At 56.5% G+C, this 27,505-nt stretch overlaps 3 protein-coding genes across 8 annotated transcripts; all 3 read right to left on the minus strand.

Moving 5' to 3' along the window:
* Positions 1 to 267: 267 nt before the first annotated feature.
* On the minus strand, positions 268 to 6,306 carry MOGAT3 (monoacylglycerol O-acyltransferase 3). 2 transcript variants are annotated; one of them, XM_055292695.2, is made up of 7 exons: positions 5,983 to 6,306; positions 5,645 to 5,752; positions 5,472 to 5,542; positions 3,910 to 4,114; positions 3,492 to 3,666; positions 1,438 to 1,640; positions 268 to 1,349 (listed from the first exon to the last, which is right to left on the minus strand). In XM_055292695.2, the coding sequence occupies exons 1-7, from the start codon at positions 6,089 to 6,091 to the stop codon at positions 1,195 to 1,197; spliced, it is 1,026 nt and encodes a 341-aa protein (XP_055148670.1). In that variant the 5' UTR covers positions 6,092 to 6,306; the 3' UTR covers positions 268 to 1,194. The 2 variants fall into 2 exon arrangements, with proteins under 2 accessions (XP_055148670.1, XP_055148671.1); XM_055292696.2 differs by lacking the exon at positions 1,438 to 1,640.
* A 389-nt stretch (positions 6,307 to 6,695) lies between these two features.
* LOC129489699 (putative diacylglycerol O-acyltransferase 2-like protein DGAT2L7P) lies at positions 6,696 to 8,777 on the minus strand. Its single transcript, XM_055292708.2, is given in 6 exon segments — positions 6,696 to 7,187; positions 7,395 to 7,549; positions 7,692 to 7,789; positions 7,791 to 7,867; positions 8,324 to 8,528; positions 8,757 to 8,777. Coding segments are annotated over 6 exon segments (750 nt in total). The 3' UTR covers positions 6,696 to 6,993.
* Positions 8,778 to 15,293: 6,516 nt separating this feature from the next.
* PLOD3 (procollagen-lysine,2-oxoglutarate 5-dioxygenase 3) lies at positions 15,294 to 27,387 on the minus strand. Of its 5 annotated transcripts, none has more exons than XM_055292670.2 (19): positions 26,789 to 27,363; positions 26,318 to 26,409; positions 26,035 to 26,171; positions 25,788 to 25,951; positions 25,533 to 25,645; positions 24,711 to 24,774; positions 22,715 to 22,812; positions 22,450 to 22,551; positions 22,138 to 22,263; positions 21,830 to 21,951; positions 21,422 to 21,526; positions 21,167 to 21,292; positions 19,810 to 19,951; positions 19,609 to 19,722; positions 19,372 to 19,440; positions 18,130 to 18,234; positions 16,876 to 17,022; positions 16,088 to 16,213; positions 15,294 to 15,746 (listed from the first exon to the last, which is right to left on the minus strand). In XM_055292670.2, the coding sequence occupies exons 1-19, from the start codon at positions 26,895 to 26,897 to the stop codon at positions 15,591 to 15,593; spliced, it is 2,217 nt and encodes a 738-aa protein (XP_055148645.1). In that variant the 5' UTR covers positions 26,898 to 27,363; the 3' UTR covers positions 15,294 to 15,590. The 5 variants fall into 5 exon arrangements, with proteins under 5 accessions (XP_055148645.1, XP_055148646.1, XP_063502378.1 ...); XM_055292671.2 differs by having other exon boundaries at positions 16,876 to 16,965; positions 26,789 to 27,249; XM_055292672.2 differs by lacking the exons at positions 15,294 to 15,746; positions 16,088 to 16,213 and adding an exon at positions 16,249 to 16,605 and having other exon boundaries at positions 26,789 to 27,387.
* Positions 27,388 to 27,505: the final 118 nt, after the last annotated feature.

Here is a 27,505-nt window from a genome sequence, read left to right on the forward strand (position 1 = left end):
TCCACTTGCCTCAGCCTCCCAAAGTGCTGGAATTATAGGCGTGAGAGGCAGCGCCCGGCCGTAAGCTGTGTTCTTAACTCTGTCTTTCCTTCCCTGGGGATGGTACCATTTCCCCGTCCTGTTAAGTGCCCTTGACTGCTCTTATCTTTAGCTCTTGGAATTCTGCCATCTACCCTAACTTCACCTCCACCTAAATCCTGCTCACTCTACAAAGCCTGCCTCTCCATGCATCCTCCCTCCTAACTCCATCCCAATGCCCAACAGCTCTTCGCTAAGCAGATGCCTTTATTTACAGACAAAGAAGTAAACAGGCAAAAGGAAGAGGCTTGTCCAAGGTCATGCCACAGATGAACTCTCACTGGGAAGACAGTTCAGGGTCCTGATACCCAATCTAAGGTAGCAGCTTTGTAGCACATCAAGATGGGGGCGGGTCATGCCTGGCCATGTTCACTTCCAGAATGATTATAGCTTTAACAACATTTTTTTTTTTTTTTTGAGATGGAATCTCACTCTGTTGTCCAGACTGGAGTGCAACGGTGTGATCTCAGCTCACTGCAACCTCTGCCTCCTGAGTTCAAGTGATTCTCCTGTCTCAGCCTCCCGGGTAGCTGGGATTATAGGCATGAGCCACCATGCCCGGCTAATTTTTGTATTTTTAGTAGAGAGGCGGTTTTGCCATTTTGGCCAGGCTGGTCTTGAACTCCTGACCTCAGGTGATCCACCTGCCTCAGCTTCCCAAAGTGTTGGGATTACGGACATGAGCCACCATACCCAGCCTACTATAGCTTTAACAATCTTTTTTTTTTTTGAGATTGAGTCTCGCTGTGTTGCCCAGGCTGGAGTACTGTGGTGTGATCTCAGCTCACTGCAGCCTCCACCTCCTGGGTTCGAGCAAGTCTCCTGCCTCAGCCTCCCAAGTAGCTGGGATTACAGGCACATACCACCATGCCCGGCTAATTAACAACATTATTTTTTAATTTTTGTAGAAATGAAGTCTCACTATGTTGCCCAGGCTGGTCTTCAACTCCTGGGCTCAAACGATCCTCCCACCTTGGCCTCCCAAAGTGCTGGGATTACAGGCGTGGGGCACTGCGCTGGGCCCAGAACTACCTTTTATGGGAGGCATGGAGTCCACAGTGGGTGGAGGTCTCAGTGCCTTGGGCTCAGGGGCTCAGCGAAAGGCCTCGGCCAGGCCTAGATGAAGGTGAGGCAGGTGGAGGCGGGGACCCCACAGCTTTCCTTGTGCTCCTCGAAGAGCTGCTCCAGGGCCGTCATGTAGAGGGTGTGATAGTGATTGACTTCTGCCTCGGAGGGGTGGAGGCGCTGGGGGACGGGGATGGGGCGGCCCACTGCAGGGAGAGGGAGACATAGGTGGGCGAGGGATCCCTGATGCCCACACAGCTGCTGGTGGCCATCCCCCCGGAGGTGGGCACTCACCCACAGTGGTGATGGGCACAGCAAAGGGCAGCAGGCCCCAGGAGGTGGCTGAGAAGAGACCACGACCCCAGAAGATGCAAGGAGAGAAGCCCGTGAGCTTCTTGAAGGTGAGCTGGCACCAATGCTGCCAGGAGCCTGTGGCAAAAGCCTTCAGTCTAAAGATGTCATTCTCCCCAAAGGAGTACATGGGCACCAGGGACGCCCTGGGAAGGAGCAAGAGAGAAGAGGGGGCTCAGGCTGCTGGACTGCTCCGAGATGGGCACCCCAGGGGCTACAAGTCCCTCCCACTATGTCCAGATGCTACCTCCCAGGGTCATTCAAAGCACATGACTATGGCTACAAAGAAAGATCTAGAAGACAGGACTCACATTTCTTTCTCTTTCTTTTTCTTTGTTTTAGAGAGAGGGCCTTGTGGCTAACCACACCTGTAATCCCAGCACTTTGGGAGGCCGAGGTGGGAGGATCATTTGAGGTCAGGAGCTGGAGACCAGCCTGGACAACATGGTGAAACCCCCATCTCTGCAAAAATATAAAAATTAGCCAGGTGTGGAGGTGTGTACCTGTAATTCCAGCTACTACAGAGGCTAAGGCACAAGAATCACTTGAACCTGGGAGGCAGAGGTTGCAGTGAGCCAAGATTGCACCACTGCACTTCAGTCTGGGTGACAGAGTGAGACTGTCTCAAAAAATAAATAGGCTGGGTGTGGTGGCTCACGCCTGTAATCCCAATACTTTGGGAGGCTGAGGTGGGTGGATCACCTGAGGTCAGGAGTTCGAGACCACCCTGACCAATATGGTGAAATCCCATTTCTACTAAAAATACAAAAATTAGCCAGACGTGGTGATGTGCACCTGTAGTCCCAGGTACTTCGGAGGCTGAGAGAGGAGAACTGCTTGAACTTGGGAGGTGGAGGTTGCAGTGAGCCGAGATCGCACCACTGCACTCCAGCCTGGGCGACAGAACAAGACTCCATCTCCAAAAATTAAAAATTAGAAAATTTAAAATAAATACATAATTAAATTTTTTTAAAAAAGACAAGGCCTTGCTCTCTTGCCCAGGCTGGAGGGCAGTGATGCAATCATAGCTCACCGCAGCCTCAACCTCCTCGGCTCAAGCCATTCTCCCACCTCAGCCTCCCGAATAGCTGAAACTTCGGGCGTGCGCTACCACACCTGGCTAATTTTTTTTTTATTTTTGTAGAGATGAGGTCTCCCTATGTTGCCCAGGCTGGTCTTGAACTCCTGGCTTCAAGTGATCTTCCTGCCTTGGCCTCCCAAAGCGCTGGGATTACAGGTGTGAACCACCACCCCCAGCCAGGACTCACATTTCTTGAGACACAATTGTGTAGTGGGCCTTCTCATAGTCATTTTCTCATTCGGTCTTTGCAATAACAACATTGTGGCAAGGTAGGTATCAGCCCTCTTCACAAGCAAAGAAACAAGTCCGGCCGGGCACGGTGGCTCACGCCTATAATCCCAGCACTTTGGGAGGCCGAGGTGGGCGGATCACTTGAGGCCAGGAATTCGAGACCAGCCTGGCCAAAATGGTGAAACCCCGTCTCTACTAAAAATACAAAAATTAGCCCTGTGTGGTGATGGGCGCCTGTGGTCCCACCTACTCGGGAGGCTGAGGCAGGAGAATCATTTGAACCCGGGAGGCGGAGGTTGCAGTGAGCCGAGACCACGCCATTGCACTCCAAGGTGGGCGACAGAGCGAGACTCCGTCTCAACAACAATAACAAAAAAAAGGAACAAGTGCAAGGGCTTGCCTTTGAGATGGGGTCAGAGAGGGAAGCCAGGGCTTCTGAGCCCGAGGGCCCTGCTATTTGCATTATGGTCCTGTCTCCACGGAGGTGGGAGGGAGCCTGGGGTAAGCGGGCCCCATGTTTGGTACCGAGTCATGCCCTGGAGAGCCCACGTGGGCCTCGGTGCAGGGCACGGCGCTGGTCTCTGGGCACCCAGATCCCCCCTGCAGGGACCTAGATGTCTGGGGACTGAGGGAGGGCATAAACCAGCAGAGAACTGACAGGTAGGGCCTGCATGCGCGCACTCACCCGTGCCTCAGCGCCAGGCGCACGAAGCCTTTGCGCTTCTGGAGCGTGAGGCAGTGCTCCCCGGGGACTGAATACAGGGCCTCGTGCGCACCCCCCACCATGATGACCACGGCCTGCCCGAGCTGGGGCTGGGACAGGATGAAGTCCAGGCTCTGGCGGCTCACGGGACAGAGTCCTGTGGGCAGGAGGAGGTGGAAAGTAGTTCCCATCTGCCTCCATGGCACCCCCGCCCCTCACCCAGCCTTTAGTTCCGAGCCCCCTACCCCCATCTCCAAGGCAGGGAACCTACCCAAATGCTCACTGCAAGTCTGGCCAATGCTCAGGCTAGCCCCTGTCCTGGGTGGGGGACTTATTATGGGGGGGGGTCCCAGAGGGGCCAGGGAACATCTGGTCAGGAGTCTCCTCCCATTCGGCTCACCAAAGGACATGATGTAGTCGCGATAGACCGGGAGGTAGAAGAGGCCAGCCAGTACGGCTAACCAGGGCCGGAGCCCCGGGAAGAGCTGGGAGAAGCCATTGCTCTCGGTGGAGAAATTACAGAGGAAGCCTGTACACATGATCCCATGAGGGTGGGCGCCCAGCACGTAGTTCCGATCCGGGGGCAGCTCTGCCGTTTTCACCAGCTTCGGGGTGTTGAGGAGGATGAAGGGAGGATGGAAGGCAAGACACCAGCTGAAAAGAGGGGCCCTCCACCCCAACAGAGTTCCGAGTTAAGGGTTCTTAGGATAGGGTCAAGGGCCCAGGTTTTTTGTTTTTTTTTTTTTTTTTTGAGACGGAGTCTTGCTCTGTAGCCCAGGCTGAAGTGCAGCCTCACGACCTCGGCTCACTGCAACCTTTGCCTCTCGGTCCCCGTTCAAGCTATTCTCCTGCCTCAGCCTCCCGAGTAGCTGGGATTACAGGCACGTGAAACTATGCCCAGCTAATTTTTGTATTTTTAGTAGAGACAGGGTTTCACCATATTGGCCAGGTTGGTCTTGAACGCCTGACCTCGTGATCTGCCCGCCTTGGCCTCACACAGTGCTGGGATTACAGGAGTGAGCCACCTCACCCACTCTCTCTCTCTTTTTTTTTTTTTTGAGGCAGTGTTTCACTCTTGTTGCCCAGGCTGGAGTGCAATGGCGTCATCTCAGCTCACCACAACCTCTGCCTCCCGGGTTCAAGCAATTCTCCTGCCTCAGCCTCCAGAGTAGCTGGGATTACAGGCATGTGCCACCATGTCTGGCTAATTTGTTTTGTATTTTTAGTAGAGATGGGGTTTCTCCATGTTGGTCAGGCTGGTCTCGAACTCCTGACCTCAGGTGATCCACCCACCTCAGTCTCCCAAAGTGCTAGGACTAAAGGCTTGAGCCACCACAACCGCCTTTTTTTTTTTTTTTTTTAGAGACAAGGTCTCACTCTGTTGCTCAGGCTGGAGTACAGTGGTGCAATCATGGCTCACTGCAGCCTCCAACTCCTGGGCTCAAGCGATCCTCCCACCTCGGCCTCCCAAAGTGCTTGGATTACAGGCATGAGCCATGGTGCCCCACCAAGGCCCCGCTCTTGAATATCATCCATTCCCAGTCCGGGCACGGTGGCTCATGGCTGTAATCCCAGCACTTTGGGAGGCCGAGGCGGCTGGATCACTTGAGGCCAAGAGTTTGAGACCAGCCTGGCCAACATGTTGAAACCCTGTCTCTACTAAAACTACAAAAATTAGCCGGGCATGGTGGCGGGCGCCTATAATCCCAGCTACTAGGGAGGCTGAGGCATGAGAATAGCTTGAACCTAGGAGGCGGAGGTTGCAATGAGCTGAGATTGCACCACTACAGTCCAGCCTTGGTGACAGGAGACTCAGTCTGAAAAAAAGAAAATCCATTCCCTGTCCCACTGCCTGAGCTTAGGCAGCGGGAAGCTCAGGCCCCAGCACAGGGAAGGGCTCTTAGGTGTGGGAGGGAGATGGGGAGAGGTAGGAAGCAGTGTTTCTGCAGGGTGACCCATCACCTTGACAGGATAATAATCCCTTAGTTGTCTCCAAATTGCCTGGTTCCTTATCCACTCCGAACGCCTTCCACCTGCGGACAATGAGATACTGGTGGGCAAACCCCTGGAGCCACCTCCCCTCACCCCCACGTTCCCACCATCTCTGGCTACCTGGGCCCCCGTCCGGAGCTCACCTTGGTTGGGTGTGTCCCAGTCCACATAGAGCCACACCAAGTAAAAAACAGAGAAGGGCCAGAGTGACGTGAAAAGGAGGACAAAGACAAGAAGAGAGAAGAAAGGGCCTGGGGGAAGGGAGAGAAAGAAAAGAGTTCACTTCTGAAACTCCATCATTCCCTCCAGCTGCTCCCTTCCCTTCCTCCCCTTCAGAACAACCAGCTATCTCCTCTGGCCCTCTCCCAGACCAGTCACCTGGTCACTGTCCTCAGGCATGCAAGCCAGCAGCCCAGCCACTCTCCCTCCAAGCCCTACACCCCTAGCAGACCCCAGGCACCCACGCCTCCCCCGCTCTCACCCATGAAGAGGAAAGTGAGCACATATTGGTAGGCGCCCACTGCTTCTAGATGCTGCTTCTGCAGGGTTTTGGAAGTGGCTGGGGGCAGCGGGGCTGTGGCAACTCCCATTGCAGAAGCTCCCCTCTTCCAGCAGGATCCCAGAACCCGGAGGACAAATGATGAAGGCTTGGATGTGGACCTGGGCAGACTTTCTCCCTACAGGAGCCCAGCCTTGGGGGCCTGGCTAAGTCGCAAATCACCTCCCAGAGTAGCGTGTGTCCATAGGTGCGTGAGTGGGGAGATCTTTGGATCCGGAGCCCCAGAGGTCTCTGGGTTTTTTCTCTGCCTGATCTTTGAACTTCCTGTCAGTCACCAGCCTGGGCTGGCTGCTGGGTGGGGCTGGGAGGCCTAAGGGGTGTGCAAGGGAGAGGTGACACCCGAGTGCCTCAGGAATTGATTTGGAGTGGACAAGAGTGATCTGGCTAGCCCCACCCACTGGGTGCTGGAAGGGGCCAGGAACCCTGCTGAGACTATTTGACCTCCAGTGGGGGGGGGGGGCGGGGGGGCCTGGTCCGGGCGTCTCCAGGAATATCAAGGTCATCACCCCTGCCTGGACCTCCCCCGCCATGCACAAACACACACAGGCTGCAGGTCTGTTTGCCACCTTTAATTTTTTTCTTTTTCTTTTTTTTCTTTTTATTTTTTTTTTCAGACGTTGTCTCACTCAGTCACCCAGGCTGGAGTGCAGTGGCACGATCTCGGCTCACTGCAACCTCTGCCTCCCGGGTTCAAACGATTCTCCTGCCTCAGCCTCCCCAGTAGCTAGGATTACAGGTGCGCCACCACGTCTGGCTAATTTTTTTTTTTTTTTGTATTTTTAATAGAGACGGGGTTTCACCATGATGGCCAGGCTGGTCTCGAACTCCTGACCTCAAGTGATCCACCCGCCTCGGCCTCCCAAAGTGCTGGGATCACAGGCGTGAGCCACCGCGCCCGGCCGCCAATCTTTAATTTCACTTCCCCACCTGCAGTCACCCAGCGGACAGGCGAGGCCAGGCGGTGGGGCGCGCCTAGGTGAGGACCAGGTGTCTGTCGGCTGGGACACCATAGCGCGCCTTGTGCTCCTCGAAGAGCTGCGTGAGTCGCCCCACGTAGCGCGCTTGCAGCGAGTCCACCTGGGCCGGACTGGGCGGGGGGCTCTGCTGCGCGGGAATCGCCGCTCCCACTGCGGGCGGGACGGGAGGCGATCGGGGCTGGGATCCCCGGTTCTCCTCCTCTCTTCCTCCTTCCCTCCCTTCGGCCCGTGGGGATAGGCGGGAACAGTTCAGGGCTGGCGCGGTGGCCAAAGGCCAGTCTGGGTGGCGAGGCCCCAACCCGGGACGGGGAGGGAGCGGGCCCTGGGCCAGGATGGGGGGCGGGGGCCGGGGCTCACCGACGGTGCGGATGGGCGCGCGGAAGGGCAGCGGGCGGCCCCGGCGGCCCAGGAACAGCGGCAGGGCCACGCTTAGCAGCGGATGCAGAGCCTCTTGCGCCCCCCACACCCACGAGCTCGGCGGATTCGGGAACCGCTGGAAGAGCTCGTTCTCCCTGGAGAAGACAGGCACTAGGGAGGCCGCAGGGGAGCAGGGCGCGGCTGACTCCTGGCCCCGGGGTCCGCGGGTGGTGCCACTCTGCTCCTCCCCGGCCCGGCAGCCCTGGCATCCCCACCGGGTCACGCTCGGGTCCTCACCCGAGTTCCAGAGTTGCCTTAACGAATCTCTTCTGATTCCGAATCCGCAAGCTCAGTTGTCCGGGTTTTGCCTCCAGCGCCTCCAGGGGCCCTCCCACGGCCAGGACAGCCACCTGGCCACCCCTGAGGCAGCGGGGCCTTGACAAAGGAGACCAAACCTGGGGGGAGGGCAGAAGCTGGGGGACCCAACGCCTGGGTCTTATTTACTTATTTATTTAGGGACGGAGTCTTGCTCTGTTGCCCAGGCTGGAGTACAGTGGCCTGATCTTGGTTCACTGCATCCTTGACCTTCAGGGCTCAAGTGATCCTCCCACCTCAAGCCTCCCAGTAGCTGGGACCACAGGTGTGTACCACCACACCTGGCTAAATTTTTGTTTTTGTTTTTCGTTATGTAGAGATGGGGTTTCACTGTGTTCAGACCAGGCTGGTCTTGAACTCCTGGCCTTAAGTGATCCTCTCGCTTGCGCCTCCCAAAGTGCTGGGATTACAGGTGTGAACCACCGCACCCAGCCAAAGCCTGGGACTTGGAAAGAAGAGTGGAGAGGACATGGGGAAAGGAGAGCTGGGCCCCAGAATCCCCTGGGAGGAGGATGGAGGGGCGGGAGACAGCAGCAAGGTCCCCCTCTTCTCACCACCTGACGTGATGTAGTCCCGGAAGAAGGGGAGATGGAACCAACAAGGCAGCATGAGCAGGTGTGGCGGGAGCTCCGGGAAGAGGCAGGAGACGCCCGTGGGCTCTGTGCAGAAGTTGGCGAAGGCTCCCACGACCAGGACCCCGTGAGGGTGGAAGTCAAAGAGGTAGTTCCAGGAGGGGTCCAACTCTGCAGTTTTAACTAACTGGGAAGCAGATGGGCGCACCCCACCCCAAGAGTGAGATTGCACTTTGGGAGATGGTGGTCCCAAGAGTCTATTCTGAAGCCCCAACCGCACCCAGCACCCCACGGCCCAGGTTCTCACCGAGAGGGGGAAGTAGTCACGGTAATGTCTCCAAACTGCCCAGTTGCAAACCCAGGCAGATCTGTGGCCTCCAGCCCTGGGTGTGTTTCTATCCCAATAGAGCCAGACCAGGTAGAGGACCACCAGCATCCAAGCCCAGCTGAGGAATGCAAGAGCCAGGCTGCCAGGTGCACCTGGGCTGGAAGACGGGGCAGGGGGAGCTCACAGTACAGGTGTTTAAGCCCAAGGCTTCCCTCTGCCCCCTTCCATTCCACCTGCTTCCCAAACTCCCTCCCTACACCTCCTCCCTTGGGGTAAAGGAAAACAGATCACCAGCTGCTGGGGCCCTGCCCAGATCCCCAGGCCTTGGGGACTCACCAAGCCCTAAGAAGGAGAAGACCCATTGCGGGACAGCAAACACTTGGAGACCCCTTCGGAGGAGGCTGGAGGAGGCCACCATATTCTGGAGGAACATCACACGGGGGCCATCCCCATTTCTTAAGCACATCTCCTTTTGGCTCAACACACTAGCCCTGACCCTTGACCTTGGTCCCGCCCCCATTTCCGCCCCCTTTGCTGCTCTGCACACTGGAGCCCCAGGCTCCCAGGGAAGGAATCATTACCTGGGCTCACAAGGCTATGACCAATGGGACCAACAGAGATGACCAGGGGTGTGGCCCAGCGCCTGGGGGAGGTGTTTGAACTCTGCAGAGGTCAGGGGGGCTGGTCAGTTGTGGCAACTCAGCCCTGTAATCCCTGCACACTTTGGGAAGCCAAGGATAATTTGAGTCCAGGAGTTCAACCAGCCGGGGCAACAAAGCAAGACCCTATCTCTACCAAAAAAAAAAAAAAAAAAATTAGGCCGGGCGCGGTGGCTCACGCTTGTAATCCCAGCACTTTGGGAGGCCGAGGCGGGCGGATCATGAGGTCAGGAGATCGAGACCACGGTGAAACCCCGTCTCTACTAAAAATACAAAAAAATTAGCCGGGTGTGGTGGTGGGCGCCTGTAGTCCCAGCTACTTGGAGAGGCTGAGGCAGGAGAATGGCGTGAACCCGGGAGGCGAGGCAGAGCTTGCAGTGAGCCGAGATCGCGCCACTGCACTCCAGCCTGGGTGATAGAGCGAGACTCCGTCTTACAAAAAAAAAAAAAAAAAAAATTCAAAAAACATTAGCTGTGTGTGGTGGCACATGCCTATAGTCTTAGCTACTTGGGAGGCTGAGGCAGGAGGATTGCTTGAGCCCAGGAGGTTGAGACTGTAAGTGAGCCATGATTATACCACTGCACTCCAGCCTGGGCAACAGAGGCTGTCTCAAAAAACAAAAACAAAGCAAAGTAAAAACCCCCAAAAAACAAAACAACAACCAAAACAACAAAACACAGAAACTAGGACCCTCTGGGAAGGAGAGAGGTGGTCTGAATGGGGTGTCCTACAAAGGGCAGGGCTCCCCCACGAATCAAAACAGCCCGAAAACCTGCCAGTCATCGGGGCTGGTCCCTGAGGCCTAGGACCTGCAAGAGTGGCTTAGGCCTCTGTGGGAGGACACTTGCCAAGAGGTGTTTTCTCCTGTCCCTACTTGTCTTGCAGCCATCCACAGGACATGGGACGAGGGTAGTGGGGCCCAGGGCGAGATGGATTCTAAAGTCTGGCCAGAACGGTGCTCAATCCCACAGAAAGGGAACCAACCAGGTGATCAGCCCCACCTAGCAGGAAGGAAGGCTCCTTAAAGGAGATTTTCCCTGAAGACTAGACAGGAGGAAGGAAAGGGATTCCAGGCCAGGTTTGGTGGCTCACACCTGTAATTCCACCACTTTGGGAGGCCTAGATGGGAGGATCGCGTGACGCCGGGTGTTCGAGACCAGCCTGGTCAACATAGTGAGACCCCCCCCGCCATCTCAAAAAAATAGAGATAAGGCTAGGTGCGGTGGCTCACACTAGTAATCCCAGCACTTTGGGAAGCCGAGGAGGGTGGATCACTTGAGGTCAGGAGTTTGAGACCAGCCTGACCAACATGGTGAAAACCAGTCTCTACTAAAAATACTAAAATTAGCTGGGCATGGTGGCAGGTGCCTGTAGTCTCAGCTATTCAGGAGGCTGAGGCAGGAGAATCGCTTGAGCCCGGGAGGTGGAGGTTGCAGTTAGCTGAGATCGCACCACTGCACTCCAGCCTGGGTGACAGAGTAAGACTCTATCTCAAAAATAAATAAATAAAAAGGCCGGGCATGGTGGCTCACACCTGTAATCCCAGCACTTTGGGAGGCTGATGCGGGCGGATCACCTGAGGTCAGGAGTTCGAGACCAGCCTGACCAACATGGAGAAACCCCTTCTCTACTAAAAATACAAAATTAGCCGGGTGTGGTGGCACATGCCTGTAATCCTAGCTACTCGGGAGGCTGAGGCAGGAGAATCACTTGAACCCGGGAGGCAGAGGTTGCGGTGAGCTGAGATCGTGCCATTGCACTCCAGCCTGAGCAACAAGAGCGAAACTCCATCTCAAAAATAAATAAATAAATATAAAAATAAAAAATAGGCCGGGCGCAGTAGCTCAAGCCTGTAATCCCAGCACTTTGGGAGGCCGAGGCGGGAGGATCACGAGGTCAGGAGATGGAGACCATCCTGGCTAACACAGTGAAACCCCGTCTCTACTAAAAATACAAAAAAAAAAAAAATTAGCCGAGCATGGTGGCAGGCGCCTGTAGTCCCAGCTACTCGGGAGGCTGGCGCAGGAGAATGGCGTGAACCCGGGAGGCAGAACTTGCAGTGAGCCGAGATTGCGCCACTGCACTCCAGCCTGGGCGACAGAGTGAGACTCTGTCTCAAAAAAATAAATAAATAAAATAAAATAAAAATAAAAATAAATAAATTTTAAAAAAGAGGATTCTAGATGTGGATGGTGAGCTGTTGTAGGCAAGAGATATCTTAGGAGAGGTGAACAAGCCTGTTTGATGTGTGTGTATATATATATATATATATATAGATAAATAGGTTTTTTTTTTTTTTTTCAGACGGAGTCTCGCTCTGTGGCCCAGGCTGGAGTGCAGTGGCGCAATCTCGGCTCACTGCAAATTCTGCCTCCTGGGTTCATGCCATTCTCCTGCCTCAGCCTCCAGAGTAGCTGGGACTACCGGCACCTGCTACCATGCCCAGCTAATGTTTCGTATTTTTAGTAGAGACAGGGTTTCACCATGTTAGCCAAGATGGTCTCGATCGCCTCGTGATCCACCTGCCTCGGCCTCCCAAAGTGCTGGGATTACAGGCATGAGCCACCATGCCTAGCCTATATATATGTTTTGAATCAAGGTCTCACCCTGTCACCCAGGCTGGAGTGCAGTGGCTCAGTCATAGCTCACTGTAGCCTCCAACTCCTGGGCTCAAGTGATCTTCCCACCTGAGCCTCCTGAGTAGCTGGGACTATAGGCATGCACCACCATGCCCAGTAATTTATTTTTATTTATTTATTATTTATTTAGAAACTGATGTTTATTTTCCATCAACTTTATTTCCACGTTGCTTAAGAGCCCATGCAAGGGCCGGGCGCGGTGGCTCACGCCTGTAATCCCAGCACTTTGGGAGGCTGAGGTGAGTGGATCACCTGAGGTCAGGAGTTCAAGACCAGCCTGGCCAACATGGTGAAACCCCGTCTCTACTAAAAATACAAAAATCAGCCGGGTGTGGTGGCACACGCCTGTAATCCCAGCTACTTGGGAGGCTGAGGCAGGAGAATCAGCTTGAACCTGGTAGACGGAGGTTGCAGTGAGCCAAGATTGCAGCACTGCACTCCAGCTGGGCGACAGAGAGAGACTCTGTCTCAAAATCTGTCTCAAAAAAAAAAAAAAGAAAGAAAGAAAAGAGCTCGTGCAAGAACAGCTTAAGACCATTCAGTTGTTGCTCCTACCCATCCAGTGGCCTGAGCGGTGGGAGCTGCAGACCAGTCTTCCGTGGCAGGCTGAATGCTCCAGTCTTCAGTAGGGAACTGCTGGATAGCACAGAGGGCACCTGCATGCCTTCAGACCAGTCTGCAACCTCAGGTTGAGTAGCAGTGAACTCAGGAGCCGGAGCAGTCCATTCACCCTGAAATTCCTCCTTGTCACAGCCTTTTCAGCAGCAGCCTGCTCTTCTTTTTCAATGTCTTCATGATCTCTGTAGAAGTAGAGGTCAGGCATGACCTCCCACGGGTGTTCACAGGAAATGGTGCCACGCATGCGCAGAACTTCCCAAGCCAGCATCCACTACATCAAACCCACTGAGTGAGCTCCCTTGTTGTTGCTTGGGATGGCAATGTCCACATGGCGCAGAGGAAAATCTGTGTGACACAGAGCAAGGTAGGTAGGTTAACATAAGGTGCCTCTGTGAGAGGCTGCTGATCAGCCTTGGGGTCAGTAAACACAAGAAGCCGTGACTCCCGGAAGGCTGCCTGGATCTGGCTAGTGAAGTTTCCAGGAGTGAAGCGGCCAGCGATTGGAGTGGCTCCAGTGGCAGCAGCAAACTTCAGCACGGCCCTCTGGCCAGTATTCCTGGAGGGTATGACACTGACATCAGCGGGGTTTTCAATGGCAACAATGCCACGAGCTGCCAGCAGAAGCTTCTCCCAGGTCCTCTTCAGATTTAGGATGTGGATGCCATCACTTTCCCTTTTACACATGTACTGTTCCATCTGTAAGTCAAGATTGGTGCCACCTAAGTGGGTTCCCACTGCAAGGAAATTAAGGACATCTTGCTCCTTCATTTGCAGGACATCAAGGGCTCCGGATGTTGTGACAGTTTCTCTTTAAGTTACAACAGGAATCCAGATGGACCCCTCTGTGGGTAGCATGGAAAGCTTTTTTTTGCTTTTTTGTTTTGAGACGAAGTCTTGCTCTGTCACCCAGGCTGGAGTACCGTGGCACGATCTTGGCTCACTGCAGCCTCTGTCTCCTAGGTTCAAGCAATTCTCCTGCCTCAGCCTCCCGAGTAGCTGGGATTACAGGTTTGTGCCACCAGACCTGGCTAATTTTTTTTTTTTTTTGAGACGGAGTCTCTCTCTGTCGCCCAGGCTGGAGCACAGTGGCGCAATCTCGGCTCACTGCAAGCTCCGCCTCCCGGGTTCACGCCATTCTCCTGCCTCAGCCTCTCCGAGTAGCTGGGACTACAGGCGCCCGCCACCACGCCCGGCTAATTTTTTGTATTTTTAGTAGAGACGGGGTTTCACCGTGGTCTCGATCTCCTGACCTCATGATCCGCCCGCCTCGGCCTCCCAAAGTGCTGGGATTACAAGCGTGAGCCACCGCGCCCGGCCTAATTTTTTTTTTTTTAGTAGAGACAGGGTTTCACCACGTTGGCCAGGCTGGTCTCAAACTCCTGACCTCAAGTGATCTGCCTGCCTCGGCCTCCCAAAGTGCTAGGATTACAGGCGTGAGCCACTGAGCCTGGCTTATTTATTTTTTTGAGATGGAGTTTCATTCTTGCTGCCCAGGCTGGAGTGCAATGGCGCGATCTCAGCTCACTGCAACCTCCGCCTCCCGAGTTCAAGCAATTCTCCTGCCTCAGCCTCCCAAGTAGCTGGGATTACAGGCATGTGCCACCACACCTGGCTTTTTTTTTTTTTTTTAAGACAGAGTCTTGCCCTGTCACCCAGGCTGGAGTGCAGTGGCACGATCTCGGCTCACTGCAAACTCTGCCTCCTGGATTCAAACGATTCTCCTGCCTCAGCCTCCCAAGTAGCTGGGATTCCAGGCGCCCGCCACCACGCCCAGCTAATTTTTGTGTTTTTTAGTAGAGATGTGGTTTCACCATTTTGGCCTGGCTGGTCTTGAACTCCTCACCTCGTGATCTGCCCGCCTCAGCCTCCCAAAGTGCTGGGATTACAGGCATGAGCCACCGTGCCCAGCTTAATTATGTATTTTTTTAGTAGAGACAGGGTTTCACCATGTTGGCCAGAGTGGTTTCAAACTCCCAACTTCAGGTGATCCATCCACTTCAGCCTCCCAAAGTGCTGGAATTATAGGCATGAGCCACTGCGCCCAGCGAATTTATTTTTTGTAGAGATGGGGGTCTTGCTATGTTGTCCAGGCTGGTCTTGAACTCCTGGCCTCCAGTGATCCTCTGCCTGCCTCGGCCTCTGAAAGTACTGGAATTATAGGTGTGAGCCACTGTGCCCAGCCTGGGAAGTCCTTCTTTTGGTCTGTGCCCTCTCACGCACTTTTGTTTGAGATGGAGTCTCACTCTGTGGCCCAGGCTGGAGTGCAGTGGCGCAATCTCGGCTCACTGCAAGCTCCGCCTCCCAGGTTCATGCCATTCTCTTGCCTCAGCCTCCCGATTAGCTGGGACTACAGATGCCCACCACCATGCCTGGATAATTTTTTGTATTTTTTAGTAGAGATGGGGTTTCACCGTGTTAGCCAGGATGGTCTCGATCTCCTGACCTAGTGATCCGCCCCCCTTGGCCTCCCACAGTGCTGGGATTACAGGCGTGAGCCACCGCGCCTGGCCCCTCTCACACACTGTCTCCAGCTCAGGCAATACAGGGGAAGGGGAAAGTGGGAGCCAGGGAAGCTTCCAGGTTCCCACGAGGGTCTAACATTCTGCCTCTCCCTTTTCCTGTTGTCTTCCCTTTTCAGGGTCTCTCCCCTCTACGCTGCTGGCAGGAGGGGAGATGGGGTTAATGGGCAGACCAATGGACTCAAGACTTACAAACTGTCCTTTATTCGGAGTGAGGCTGAGGAACATTAATAATTTATCATGCGGGGAGTCCCCAGAAGCCCTGTGCCCATGAACCCCTGTGGGCAGAGGAGAGAGGCGGGGACTCTGGGAGCTTCCTGAGAGGGCTGTGTGTTGGGAGCAAGGTGACATATTCAGTCCAGGCACACGGAACATGCACTCAGGAAGCAGGAAAAGAGAGAGACCCATCCCCTAACTCCCAGGATGGGGGCCAGGCCCCCTAAAAAGGCACAATGGCAGGGCAGGTTTGGCAGAGTGGTTGAGTGTCAGGGGTCGACAAAGGACACCATGATGTAGCGTGTGCCCCAGGTCGTGGGCAGCCCCTCGTGGTAGTGGGTGAGGCGGCCGGGGTGCAGGAGTGCCCAGCCCTTCCTCGGGGAGGAGATCATGCAGTCGTAGCGCAGAAAGCGGCAGCCACCTCCCTGGAAAGAGAAGGGAAAGGAAACATGGAGCGAGCAGACGTGGGGCCTGGGGAGCAGGCAGATACAGGGGGCAGGGCGGCTAGACCAGGGGGCATGGTGCAGCAGACTGGGGCGACAAGGGAGATGGCAGATATGGCAGACACCGGGGGCTGGGGTGCCCGCAGACAGGAAGATCCAGGAGGAAGCAGAGGTCGCCTGCCCAGAAGCGATCCAGAAGCTGATACCCACAAAATCACTGGGAAATGGGTAGGGAGGGGAGCTGGGGGTGCATGCAGGGGCTCTAGGTGGGGACCCGAGGGTCCCGAGGTGAAGTGTGGGTGGGTGGTGTGGCTGGGGCGCACCTCATAGTCCAGGCCCTTGTGGTTGAGGGCGACGTTGAGGGTGAAGGTGGATGAGTCGTGGTGTGGCCGCAGAGACGGCTGCTCGTCTGGCCGGTATCGAACCACAAAGTTCATCACCGCCCGCGCCTGGGGGAGAGGAGGGAAGAGGCTGCAGGGACGGCTGTGAGTGCAGGGGGTCTTTTATTTTGTATTATTATTATTCTTTTGAGACAGTCTCACTCTGTCACTCAGGCTGGAGTGCAGTGGTGCGATCTTGGCTCACTGCAACCTCCGCCTCCCAGTTTCAAGCAATTCTCATGCCTCAGCCTCCCGAGTAGCTGGGATCATAGGCACCCGCCACCACACCCGGCTAATTTTTGTATTTTTAGTAGAGATGAGGTTTCACCATCTTGGCCAGGCTGGTCTTGAACTCCTGACCTCAGGTGATCCGCCCACCTCGGCCTCGAAAAGTGCTGGGATTACATGTGTGAGCCACCACGCCTGGCCACAGCAGGGGGTCTTCAGGGAGATGACGGTCCCTGTCCAGGGAGGGGAGGGGAGGGGCAGTGGGACCCCTGCATGGGAGGGTCTTGCTGCTCACTGCCATTAGATTAGGGCCAAGCCTCGCCCCGGATCTCAGCCTGGCTCCCTCCCTCCCCTGGGGTGCCTCCTGCAGTGTCTCATTCCCCTGGGAACTAAAGTGCATGGAGCCCAAATGCTGTGGGGGCCGAAAGGGGTCTGCGTGGAGACTTCCTGCCCGGGACTGGGGTGGGGAAGGTGGGGAAGCAGCTGGCAGGTGGGCAGCGCACCTTGGTGTGGTAGCCGGGAAACAGGCTCTCCGTCATAGGGCCCACATACGTCCGCAGCAGCTGCAGCCACTGGTCCTCGTACCCCACCTGCTTCATGTGGATGTCCACAGTGGGCACATTCTCGTAGCCTCCAGCCAGCCTTGAATCCTGGGGGCGGCGGGCACTGAGCCACCCGCCCTTCCAGCCATGGCGTCCCCCCAGGGCAGTCCAGCCTCCTTCCTCCTGTCCTCCAGCCTTCACACCTGTGTTCCTCTGTGCGGAACAGTCTTCTTTGCTACTTCTCAGCCTGACTCACTGCTCCCGGCCCTTCAAGTCCCAGCTAAGATGTCAACTGTCCTGTGAAGCTCCCTAGTACTCCCAAGTCTGGGTCAAGGCTTCCCCGTGGCTTCCACTGCACCCAGGCTGCTCATCGCAGCCTTAGAAGCTGTGGCGGCTGCTGCTCACAGCACGGCAGAGCTCGGCCGGCACGAGGCATTCCTGCAGTGCAGTCTAGGACAGTGGCCCAGGAATGGAGTCTTGCTCTGTCACCTAGGCTGGAGTACTGTGGCATGATCACAGCTCACTGCAGCCTCTAACTCTGGGGCTCAAGTGATCCTTCTGCCTCAGCCTCCTGAATAGCTGGGACCACAGGGACATGCCACCATGCCCGGCTAATTTTTTGGTTTTTCTGAGATGGAGTTTCGCTCTTGTTGCCCAGCCTGGAGGGTGATCTCGGCTCACAGCAACCTCCGCCTCCCGGGTTCAAGCAATTCTCCTACCTCAGCTCCCAAGTAGCTGGGACTACAGGCGCCCGCCACCATGCCTGGCTAATTTTGCGTTTTTAGTAGGGATGGGGTTTCTCTATGTTGGTCAGGCTGGTCTCGAACTCCTGACCTCAGGTGATCCACCTGCCTCGGCCTCCCAAAGTGCTGGGATTACAGGCGTGAGTCACTGTGCCTGGCCCAAACCCGGCTAATTTTTAATTTTTTTGTAGAGACAGGGTCTTGCTATGTTGTCCAGGCTGGCCTCAAACTCCCCCTGCTTGAGCAATCCTCCCGCCTCAGCCTCCCAAAGTGCTAGGATTACAGGCATGAGCCACTGTGTCCAGCAGTAAATATTTCTTGAATACATGAATAAATGCAGTTGTGACCCCAGGGTCTGCCTCCCCCTTGGGCACCCCTCTTTGCTCCCATTTTCCTGATTCCATTGTTCGTTTACCAGATCCCGCACCTCCTCCTCTGGGGAGCCCTCTGCCCTCGTCGCCCAGGCCCTTACCTCATGCCGGCCGCCTGACCACTGGCCGTAGTGCTCCATCTCTGCCACCAGCTCATCACACATTTGTTCTGACAGCAGTGGGAACCAGTACACGTCCGGGCATGGCTGAGGACAGGGCGAGGGAAAACAGGGCTAGCTGACGCCGCAGAAGGGGGAAGGGGACAGGCAGCAAGCAGAATGGGAAGGGGCAGGGCGGAGCAGGGATGGCTGTGTGAGAGCAGCCGGGGACCCGCCAGGTAGGGGCTGGGGGAGCTTGGCAAGGCTGAGGACCGGTTTCTGGCACAGCAGAGGTGGCAGAGGCTCCTGGAGCCCCTCATGCTGGGACAGTGGTTTCCAAACTTCTGTAACAGTGCATATCTCTTTTTTTTTTTTTTTTTTTTTTTTTGAGATAGGGTGTTGCTCTGTCACCCAGGCTGGAGTGCAGTGGCACAATCATAGCTCACTACAGCCTCGACCTTCTGGGCTCAATTGATCCTTGCCTCAGTCTCCCAAGTAGCTGGAACTACAGGCACATGCCACCGTGCAAAGCTAATTTTTTCTTTTCTTTTTTTTTGAGACAGGATCTCGCTGTGTCACCCACGGTGGAGTGCAGTGGCATGATCTTGGCTCACTGCAACCTCTGCCTCCCAGGTTCAAGCGATTCTCCCACCTCAGCCTCCCGAGTAGCTGGGACTACAGGTGCACGCCATCACACCTGACTAATTTTTGTATTTTTTTTTTTTAGTAGAGACAAGATTTTGCCATGTTGGCCAGGCTGGTCTTGAACTCCTGACCTCAAGTGATCTGCCTGCCTCAGCCTCTCAAAGTACTGGGATTACAGGCATGAGCACCACTCCTGGCCTCATTTCTTATTTAATTTTTTTGTTGTTGTAGAGACAGATTCTCGCTATGTTGCCCAGGCTGGTCTTGGACTCCTGGCCTCAACCGATCCACCCACCTTGGCCTCCCAAAGCGCTGGGATTACAGGCATGAGCCACTGAGCCCAGCCCCATTCTTCTTTAAAGATGTGATTTCATGCATAATACCAATATACCCAATACACAGGACATGAAAGGCTGTCTGATCAATGCTGGGTTTGGGGGCAAGAATCCTTTCTGCTCGGCCTCTGCCTTCATCTTGTCTGAACAGAAAACCCTCACATCTCTGGGGAACTCAGTGTGAAAACTTTGAATCCAGGCAGGGGCCCCCAAGAGGCGATGGCCATGAGGGCAGGGGGCAGGTGGGGAGGCTGCGCAGGCTCACCTGCTCCACGATTCCTTCCCCTTCCAGGGCCCGGCTGTAGTTCTCGTGGATGTACTGCTCCTTCCAATCCTGTGGGAGGGTGGGGGGCACATCAGATCTGTGCCCCCCTCGCTCCCAGCCCCCAGGGGACCACCCCTCCCACTCAGTGTCTTGCGCTGGCAGCAGCCACCACGTTTGGTGTCTTCCTTAGCATAGGGCGGGGAACCTGTGTGCTCTGGGCGTGGGGGCCCCACTCACGACGGGGTTGTCGAAGATCTGCCAGAGATCAGGGTGCAGGTGCTCCGTGTCGTATCGGGAAGTGGCCAGGAGCCGGCCAAATTCATGCTGATTGCTCAGATGGAGGAAGATGCCCTGTAGTGGGGTGGGGGTGTCCATGATGCAGGCGATGCCTGGAGTCCGGGGGACTGCCCCCAGGCCAGACCATGCACCCACGCTCACCTTGTCTCGAAAGCTCTTACAGAAGGCCATGTCTGGGTCTGTGTCACTGCCCGAGAACACGTCCTTCTGAGGCACCTCTGTCCGCAGGGTATCACCCCGGATCACATAGGCCTGGGAGATGTATGGCACGTTCCACACACCCCTGGAGGCACCGACACCGCGGTCAGCTGGGAGGGCGGCCCCCCAAATTCTGCCCCGCTCATCCCGGGAAGTCCTTCTTCCCTCAGCGTATCCCAGTCCCTGAACATAAGGCCCCTGCATGTCCCTTGTCAAGCATTGCTGGTCACAACCACCCCATCTCCCAAAATGCAGTCAGTTCCTACCCCAAGCTGTGGCACTTCTTTTTTGTTTCTTGTTTTTGGTTTTTGAGATGGAGTCTCACTGTGTCACCCAGGCTGGAGAGCAGTGGTGTGATCTTGGCTCACTGCAACCTCCACCTCCCAGGTTCAAGCGATTCTCCCACCTTAGCCTCCCAAACAGCTGGGATTACAGGTGCCAGCCACCATGCCTGGCTAATTTTTTTTTTTTTTTTTTTGAGACAGAGTCTCGCTCTGTCGCCCGGGCTGGAGTGCAGTGGCGCAATCTCGGCTCACTGCAAGCTCCGCCTCCCGGGTTCACGCCATTCTCCTGCCTCAGCCTCCGAGTAGCTGGGACTACAGGCGCCCGCCACCGCATCCGGCTAATTTTTTGTATTTTTTAGTAGAGACGGGGTTTCACCATGGTCTCGATCTCCTGACCTCGTGATCCACCCGCCTCGGCCTCCCAAAGTGCTGGGATTACAAGCGTGAGCCACCGCGCCCGGCCTCCTGGCTAATTTTTGTATTTTTGGTAGAGATGGGGTTTCACCATGTTGGCCAGGCTGGTCTTGAACTCCTCACCTCTAGTAATCCACCCACCTCGGCCTCCCAAAGTGCTGGGATTACAGGCGTGAGCCACCGCGGCTGGCCCTTGTTTTTTATTTTCTTGAGACAGGGTCTCCCTCTGTTTCCAGGCTGGAGTGCAGTGGTGGAAACGTGGCTCACTGCAGCCTCAACCTCCCAAGTTCAAGTGATCCTCCCACCTCAGCCTCTGTAGTAGGTGGGACTACAGGCACGCGCCACCGTGCCCAGCTAATATTTTAAGTTTTCTGTAGAGATAAGATCTTGCTACGTTGCTCAAGCTGATCTTAAACTCCCAGGCTCAAGCAGTCCTCCTACCTCGGCCTCCCAAAGTGGTGGCATCAAAAGTGTGAGCCACTGCACCCGGCCTCGTGGCACCTCTGACTGGTGACCACTCCAAACCCCTGAGAGTGGGGGGCTTGGGTCTACTTGGGCCCTGGGTTGGAGGAGGCGGGGGGCTGCAGGCTGGCGGGACTCACACTCGCTTCCGCTGCACCAGCTCCACGTAGTCCTCGGAACGGGCGTAGTACTCATCGGGGCTCAGGGCACCCCAGAAGTTGGACCACAGCTTGCCGTGGCGGGACAGCATGGGGGCGATCACCTTCCTGCGGACAGGTGGGGGTGAGGGCTGGGCAGACGGGAACAGGCCTGGGGAGCCCGGAGCCCAGGGCAGGAGTGGGGTTCCCGGGGCCCGTTGGGGTGCCCTCCGGCTGCGGGGAGAGGGGGTAAGCCACCTGTTCTCCTCAATGAGGATACGCAGGGTCTGCAGGTTGGTGAGGACAGCGTCGGCGTCCAGGCTGAAGTAGAACCCACACTCGGGGTCCTGCCGACACAGGTCCCTGGAGGTGAGAGGCGAGAGCTGAGATGGCGGCGGGCGGGGAGGCGGTGTGGATGGGGGAACCAGCCCATGCCCCCAGAAGAGGAGGGAGGCAGTGCCTATCCTTCCTTCCCCAGGCTCTCTGCTGTCTGGGTGAGCTGGCAAGGGCGGGGGTGACAGCGTGGGGGCAGCAACGACGCGAATGGGGAGGCCCACGAGGGGCTGGATGGGTGACAGGTGAGGCGAAGGTCAGGCAGCAGGTGGTAGCACCCCCGACCCTACACCCTCATCCCACCTTCTCCTCCCCCCGCAAGCACCCGCTCACATGGCCATGTCCCTGGCCTCGCCTGGGCTCAGAGCCTCCTCCGGCCCCACCAGCTTCACAGCTGAGAAGTGGTCCTGGAGCTGCGGCCAAGAGTCAGCAATGTGGGGCTCATGGAAGACCTCCTGGGAGGGGATGACATAGGGGGATGGGCTCAGAGGGCAGGGAGGCGGCACCTGAGGGATGGGGATGCGGGAAGGAGATGGGGATGGGGGTGCGGGAAGGAGATGGGGATGGGGGTGGGGGCACGAGAGTTCTGATCAGGGCAGGGAAAGGGTCCCTCAGGAGAGGCTCCAAGGGGGGAGTCTCACGTTGTTGTGCAGAAAAAGGGTGACCCTGTCGGGGGGATAGTCCAGAAGCAGCAGCCGCTGCAGGAAGCGGGGCAGAAACGGGGTAGGCTGTTCCACAAACACGGCCAGAAACACCCGGGGGGGAGGCTAGAAGATGCAACACGCAGGGACTCAGAGAGAAGCCCGGACTTCTCTGCTGCCCCCACCCAACCTCCACCCTGACAGGTGCAGGGACCCAGGAGCGATGCCCCCACTGCCCCCCAGCCCACTGTCCTCGTACCTCCTGCTCAGCACACTGCCCTCTCGTGCCCCTCCCCGGCACCCTCACCTCACCTGCCCCCCCGGGAGTGTCCTCCGGTCCTGGTTGCAGAAGCCACAGCCTCCCTCGGGAGTCCAGCCGTTGGGGACATAGTTTCCCAGGTAGTTGAGCTGCAGCTGTTGGGGACAGACTGAGGCTGAGTGGCTGAGGCCTCCAGGGGTGGAGGTGGGAGTCAGGCACCTCTGCTATGGGGGCTGGGGAGGGCCGGCTTCTCAGAAGGGTTGGAGGTGCCTGGGGGTTGGGGCAAGGCGGGGCGGGGGTTGAGACCACTGGTGGCACCTTAGTGGGACCATTTCCATGGACCACAACGGGGAGCGTATCGTAGGCCACGTTCCGGATACGCACACGGTTCCGATCAAACTTTAAAACCACTTCATCTGGGGAAGAAAGAGGCCAGGCTTCAGACCCCCTTTCTCTGGGAGCTACCAAGCAACACATTCTTCTAAATATGGGGTCCCAAATTCTCCAGGGAATAAAGGGACACCAGGGCTATCCTGGAGTGTGGCTCATTGGGGGCAGGAAGCTTTGGGTTCTGACTAGGCTGCTGGCCCAGAGAGCTCCACTGCCTACTACCTGCGTGATCACATCGCAGCTGGGCGAGGAAGGGGAGGGTGAGCTGAGCGGGAGGCCAGTAGGAGCCTCAGCATCCTTTCCCCTCCTCGTATTCTCTCTCTCCTTCCTTGTTTTTTTTTTTCTGAGATGGAGTCTCACTCTGTCACCCAGGCTGGAGTGCAATGGCATGGTCTCGGCTCACTGCAACCTCTGCCTCCTGGGTTCAAACGATTCTCTTGCCTCAGCCTTCCAGGTAGCTGAGACTACGGGCACATGCCACTACACCTGGCTAATTTTTGTATTTGTATTTATTGTTTTTTATGCTGAGATGGAGTCTCATTCCCAACACGCAGGCTGGAGTGCAGTGGCATGATCTTGGCTCATTGCAACCTCCACCTCCAGGGTTCAAGCGATTCTCCTTCCTCAGCCTCCCGGGTAGCCGGGATTACAGGCGCGCACCACCATGCCTGGCAAATTTTTGTATTTTTAGTAGAGACAGGGTTTCACCATGTCGACCAGGCTGGCCTCGAACTCCTGACCTCAGGTGATCCACCTGCCTCGGCCTCCCAAAGTGCTGGGATTACAGGCGTGAGCCACCACACCCAGCCTAATTTTTGTATATTTAGTAGAGACTGGGTTTCACTATGTTGGCCATGCTGGTCTCAAACTTCTGACTTCATGATCTGCCCACCGCAGCCTTCCAAAGTGCTGAGATTACACATGTGAGCCATCACACCTGGCCTCCTTTTTTTTTTTTTTTTTTTTGAGAAGGAATCTCACTCTGTCACCCAGGCAGGAGTGCAGTGGTGCAATCTCAGCTCACTGCAACCTCCGCCTCCCGGGTTGCAGTGATTCTCCTGCCTCAGCCTTCTGAGTAGCTGGGATTAGAGGCGCCTGCCACCACGCCCAGCTCATTTTTGTACTTTTTTTTTTAGTAGAGACGGGTTTTCGCCATGTTTGCCAGGCTGGTCTCAAACTCCTGACCTCAAGTGATCCTCCTGCCTTGGCTTCCCAAAATGTTGGGATTACAGGTGTGAGGCACCGTGCCTGGCCTCTCTCTCTCCCCGTTCTCCCCATCCCCTGAGGCAAGTCACCAACCCCTTCACAAGCTGTTTTTCTCATCTGTACAAGAAGGATAACCAGGGACCTTCCCTTTGTTAAATGAAATCACAGAAGTAGGCCGGGCACAGTGGCTCATGCCTGTAATCCCAGCACTTTGGGAGGCCGAGGCAGGTGGATCACCTGAGGTTGGGAGTTCGAGACTAGCCTGGCCAACATGGTGAAACCCTGTCTCTACTAAAAATACAAAATTAGCTGGGTGTGGTGGCGCATGCCTGTAATCCCAGCTACTCGGGACGCTGAGGCAGAAGAATCACTTGAACCTGGGAGGTGGAGGCTGCGGTGAGCCGAGATTGGACCACTGCACTCCAGCCCGGGCAACAGAGAGAAACTACGTCTCAAAAAAAAAAAAAAAAAAAAAAAGTCCCTGGCCCGGTGCCTAGGCACAGCATGTGTGCAACAGATGCCAGACACGTTTTTGCTTTCCTTGCTTCTGGTAGTACCATCAGCACAGTGCAACTCACACAACCAGCCACTCAGACGCCTGACAAAACCACATAGAGGTGGGCTTGGATCAGCCCAGCTCCTCCAGAAGCCTCTCCCAGCTCAAGACCCTAGCTGTAGAGGCCACGCATCGCCCACCTGCAGCTGTCTTCCTCCTCACCTAAAGCCCCGTTGAGGTTCTGAAAGATCCGAGACTTATGATCCAGATTAAGGCTGAGTTTCTCCTAAATGGAATGAGATGCGATGGAGTGGTTAAAATGGAAGGAGTGGGAAGGATATCATTTCTCACTTTTCTCTCTCTCTCTTTTTTTCTTCTCTCGCTTTTGTTGCTTAGGCTGGAGTGCAATGGCACGATCTCAGCTCACTGCAACCTCTGCCTCCCGGTTTAAATGATTCTCCTGCTTCAGCCTTCCAAGTAGCTGGGACTACAGGAGAGTGCCACCACGCCTGGCTAATTTTTGTATTTTTAGTAGAGACGGGGTTTCACCATGTTGGCCAGGCTGGTCTCAAACTCCCGACCTCAGGTGATCCACCCACCTCGGCCTCCCAAAGTGCTGGGATTACAGGCATGAGCCACCATGGTTTTTCTTTTTTTGTGAGAGACAGAGTCTCATTCAGCCACCCAGGCTGGAGTACAGTGGTGCAAAACATCCTCAAACTCCTGGGCTCAAGTGATCGTCCCACCTCAGCCTCCCAAGTAGCTGGGATTACAGGCGTACACCATGAAGCCTGGCTAATTTTTTTTTTCTTTTTTTTGTAGAGATGAGGTCTCAACTATGTTGTCCAGGCTGGTCTTAAATTCCTGGGCTCAAGCAATCCTCCTGCCTAAGCCTCCCAAAACTCTTGGATTATAGGTGTGAGCCACCACGTCCAGGCACACATTTTTCTCTTTGCAACCCCCTTTGCTTCTCCAATCCCATTCAGCCTGAGGCCTCCACTCCCACAGAGCTGCGGGATGCGCCCACTCCTCTGCCTTCCCTACCCTCAGTCCTGGGTCCAGGTAGAGCCGTGTGTAGAACAGCTGGTCATCGTCGTCATCCTTGTACTTCCACTGGCGCACGATTTGGTGGATGGTGGTGGCAAAACCAATGAATCCTGGCGGGGAGGGGGAGTGTTGACCCCGAGACTCCCAGGGTCCCAGGGCCTGTCACCCAGGCCGTCTCCAGCCCTCAGGCACCTTTAACACTCTGTGTCCCACCGCTCTTGGCCCCTCTGCCTTGGGCACTCTGCCACTCACCACCAGAGTTGAGGAAGCGCTTCCCCGTGCCCACCTCAGGGTACTGCTCCGCCAGCCCCCACTCGGGCCAGCAGAAGCTCTCCGCAGAGAAGAGCAGGCGGCTGCCACTCTGGACGAACTTCTTCAGCAGCTCTGTGGGGCTGCCAGCCAGAATCACGTCGTAGCTGGGTGAGGAAGGGGAGGATGGGCAGGGGTCCACTGGGAACCTCAGCATCCTTACCTTGCTCCCTATCCCCAGCCCCGTTACCTATCCACAAACATGATGATCATATCCTCCCGGTCAGCGTATTTCTCCATTTCCTTCTTTAGCCACCGGACCTTCTGTCCTCCACCAACTGTTCGGGCCACATCACCCCCTCGCCACTCCTCTCCCAGGCCCAGGGTCTGTGGAGAAGATGCCCCATGCCAGGCAAGGGGTGGGGAGTTGGGGGGAGACTCCTGACCAGGCTCACCGTGGGGACCTGGGCATCCAGACTTCAGCTCACCCCTCCTGCTGGGACCCCCTCCCAGGGGCCTTTCCCTCTCCTCACCCGCACAGTGTAGTTGAAGAACTCCGCAGAGCGCAGGAAACGCAGGTACCCCTCGGTTTCAGCTGTGGCCACAGTGATCACCAGCAGCTTCTCTGTTACCAGAGGGAAATGGCACTTGAGATCCACCGCCCAGCTCCGGGCCCCACGTGCTTTGCTGTCCTCCCTCTCACTCGACTTCCCTCCCTTTCTTCCTTCCCATTCTTAAACTCTTCTCACCCAGGAACACTCTGACCCCAGGGAGGGCAGGGTGGGAGTGGTGCCCAGGAATTCCGAGTCCCTTTGCACAGGGAGGCTGGAAACCCCAGTTCAGGGTGGTGATGGGCGAGGGGCTTGGCGCGACTCAGCCTCAAGAGCACGCTGGGCGGGGGACGGGCCAGACACCTCCTCGAGCCTCCGACCCCCTCCGGGCCAGGCTGGTAGGCACATCAGCCTCTGCCCCCTCGGCCGTGCCGGGCCTCCCCGGGATCTCACCTGGGTTGACTGGGTCTCGGCCCCGGGGCCGGTCGGAGGCTGAGGCCGCAGGGGGCAGCAGCAGCGGCAGCAGCAGCAGGAACCGGGGTCCAGGCCCCGAGGAGGTCATCGTGGGGAGCGGGCCCAGACAGCACGCAGGATCCTGGGATCTCAGCTACTCGCCTGGATCCCAGCTCCGGAGGGGAGCTCCGGGAAGGGAGCGCTCGGGCTGCTGTGCGGCCGCCGCGGGGAGCAGCTCGGCTGGGGCCACGCCCTGAAAAAAAGGCGTATCCGGAGGCTACAGAAAGCTCCAGATGCCCGCGCCGCAGACAAGGCGAGGATTGTCCCGGGCCCACGGGAGGCGGGGGAGGGGCGGCGGCTCGGGCCGGCGGGCGGGAGACAGGGACTCTGGGCCGAGCCAGCCGCTTGACACATGTGGAAGTTGAAACCTGGACAGGGGAAGTGACCCCTGGCGGAGAGTCCGGCGGGACGCGGGGGCGGGTCCTGGCCGCAGCCCTGCCCGGAGAGTACGGGCGGAAGACGGGGAGAGCGAGGGGCTGGCGGCGACAGGGAGGGAGGAAGCCTAGGAGTCCCCCGCGGGACGGAGGCCTGGGGGAACTGGGAGTTGAGCTTTCTGCAGAGGGCCACTAGGAACCTCGGATTGCCCACGGAAGCCAGCCACTTGCTTTGACAGTCCGGCCCACCTCCTCTTCTGCCCAGAGGAGAAGCTCCAGGGGT

The sequence above is a fragment of the Symphalangus syndactylus genome, chromosome 9 (genome assembly GCF_028878055.3).
Source record: "Symphalangus syndactylus isolate Jambi chromosome 9, NHGRI_mSymSyn1-v2.1_pri, whole genome shotgun sequence".
NCBI lineage: Eukaryota > Metazoa > Chordata > Mammalia > Primates > Hylobatidae > Symphalangus > Symphalangus syndactylus.

Excerpts from the sequence above, each read along its gene's own strand:
- PLOD3 (XM_055292670.2), bottom strand. The coding sequence starts at position 26,897 with ATGACCTCCTCGGGGCCTGGACCCCGGTTCCTGCTGCTGCTGCCGCTG. Across the intron at positions 25,952-26,034 it reads ATCATCATGTTTGTGGATAG|CTACGACGTGATTCTGGCTG; the intron begins GTAACGGGGCTG and ends TTCCTCACCCAG. Across the intron at positions 19,723-19,809 it reads GTAAGAGCTTTCGAGACAAG|GGCATCTTCCTCCATCTGAG; the intron begins GTGAGCGTGGGT and ends ACCCCACTACAG.
- MOGAT3 (XM_055292695.2), bottom strand. The coding sequence starts at position 6,091 with ATGGGAGTTGCCACAGCCCCGCTGCCCCCAGCCACTTCCAAAACCCTG. Across the intron at positions 4,115-5,471 it reads GGGATTATTATCCTGTCAAG|CTGGTGAAAACGGCAGAGCT; the intron begins GTGATGGGTCAC and ends AACACCCCGAAG. Across the intron at positions 3,667-3,909 it reads CGACTACATCATGTCCTTTG|GACTCTGTCCCGTGAGCCGC; the intron begins GTGAGCCGAATG and ends TCCTGCCCACAG.